Source organism: Silene latifolia, chromosome 2 (genome assembly GCF_048544455.1).
Source record: "Silene latifolia isolate original U9 population chromosome 2, ASM4854445v1, whole genome shotgun sequence".
In the NCBI taxonomy this organism is placed as follows: domain Eukaryota; kingdom Viridiplantae; phylum Streptophyta; class Magnoliopsida; order Caryophyllales; family Caryophyllaceae; genus Silene; species Silene latifolia.
The window spans coordinates 19938392-19939978 of record NC_133527.1 but is presented as its reverse complement, the minus strand read 5'-3'; the positions used below and the strand labels follow the sequence as shown (position 1 = coordinate 19939978).

The window sequence follows — 1587 nt, the reverse complement described above, 5'->3', positions numbered from 1 at the left end:
ACAGATACAACCCAGCAAACGCTTTCACCAAAAATTAAGAGCAACATGTCAAGTTTGCATTTCACAATAACAAACAACAACTTAGTAAAGTTTGTGTTTCACCAAAAACTAACAACAACAACTTAGTAAAGTTTGCTCTTCAAAATATTCTTCTTGTGCTTGAACTTCATTTGGTAGTCTTCCTCCTCTTTACCAAACTGAGTTGTGCATGAGTTGATGTTGATGTTGTTGCCTCTTCCTGGCTGCCAAGTAAAGTTGCTTGTGAAGTTCTCACTATATCTCTTTCTAACTCTCTTAGTGATGGATACAATGAAGTGTATGAGTCCTCTGTCAGCCCCTTCTTGGATCTACGGTTGCGGATATTTCCTTGCATTTCATCCCTCTCCTTCGCTGTATAACCTCCCTTGCAAGTTTTAGAGTTGTGACCAAAACAGTTACATTTCTTGCATTTCACAGTAATTGATCTTTTGCCCTTCCTTTTCTCCCCTTGCTCTCTTCTCCTGTTTCTTGATGGCCTTCCTATGGATCTCTTTAGTGTAGGGGGCTCAAGAAAAGGAACATCAAACACTGGCCATTGTTGTGTATCAGGCATAGGGCTAATGTTAAAACCATATGCTTCTCTATACCTTCTCACTGAAAACCAGTCACTAACATAGTCAGATGGTTCTTTGTTAGAATCTATTATAGCTCTAATGGCATGTCTACATGGTATTCCACTTATCTGCCATAAACCACAACGACAGGTTCTCTTGTTTAGAGATACTGGTAGATAAGTCCTTCCCTCTTTAACCTCATACTCACCAGGACCAGAAAATAATGCTTGACACCCTCTTGAATTTTTGGTTAGTTTTTGTAGCCTAGTATGTATGTTTGGACAGATTCCGTCATCATACCATGTATCAGCTATGTGTTGTCTTGTGGCATGTCTCACCATAGCAAGTCTTCTAATGCCTAATTCACAAATCCCAAAATAAATAAGGAGTTTAATTATATGGATTTTATGTATAAAAAACTTCCATGTAAATGATAGTGAACTTACCCTCAAGTAGACTCAAGACTGGATTTGTTCTATGTATTCCCAAAGTGCTATTGAAACTCTCAACAAAGTTTGATGTATTATCCTCAGCACATAGGTTGGGATCAAACATGTGTTTGGTCCACATCTCCTTCTCCCCTAAGTCCAGAAACCACCTACCAGCACCCCTTCCTCCATGTTGTACCACCAATTCAAGAGCCTTTTTGAAAGTAAACTCAGAAGTTGCATTAACTACTCTCCAAAATAAATTATGCATTAAGACTCCAGGATATTCTGATTTGAAATTTTTGCACAGATGCCTGGCGCAAAACCTTCTATATGCCTCAGGCCAAATTGTATTCAAAGTTGGCTCAACACCCTGTAAATGAAGATGAAGATAAAGTCAAATGGATAACATTAACTTGATGAAATTGAACAATATATTTAACTGTGAGAATAAATAGAAGAAAGTTACCTTTTGCCTGTCAGAAAATGATAGTCCAGTTGTCTCTGCCACTATCCTTCAGAATGTTCTTCAAATGGTAGAAGAAATTGGACCAACTATCCTTGTT

At 38.0% G+C, this 1587-nt stretch overlaps 1 protein-coding gene across 1 annotated transcript; it reads right to left on the bottom strand.

Moving 5' to 3' along the window:
* Positions 1–166: 166 nt before the first annotated feature.
* Positions 167–1292, bottom strand: LOC141636405 (uncharacterized). Its single transcript, XM_074446744.1, has 2 exons — positions 1040–1292; positions 167–951 (listed from the first exon to the last, which is right to left on the bottom strand). Exons 1-2 carry the CDS (start codon positions 1290–1292, stop codon positions 167–169), a joined length of 1038 nt encoding a protein of 345 aa, XP_074302845.1.
* Between the last annotated feature and the right edge of the window lie 295 nt (positions 1293–1587).

Coding starts and splice junctions, on each gene's coding strand:
- LOC141636405 (XM_074446744.1), bottom strand. CDS start 1,292: ATGCATAATTTATTTTGGAGAGTAGTTAATGCAACTTCTGAGTTTACT. Junction 952..1,039: donor AGTCTTGAGTCTACTTGAGG/GTAAGTTCACTA, acceptor TTTGTGAATTAG/GCATTAGAAGACTTGCTATG.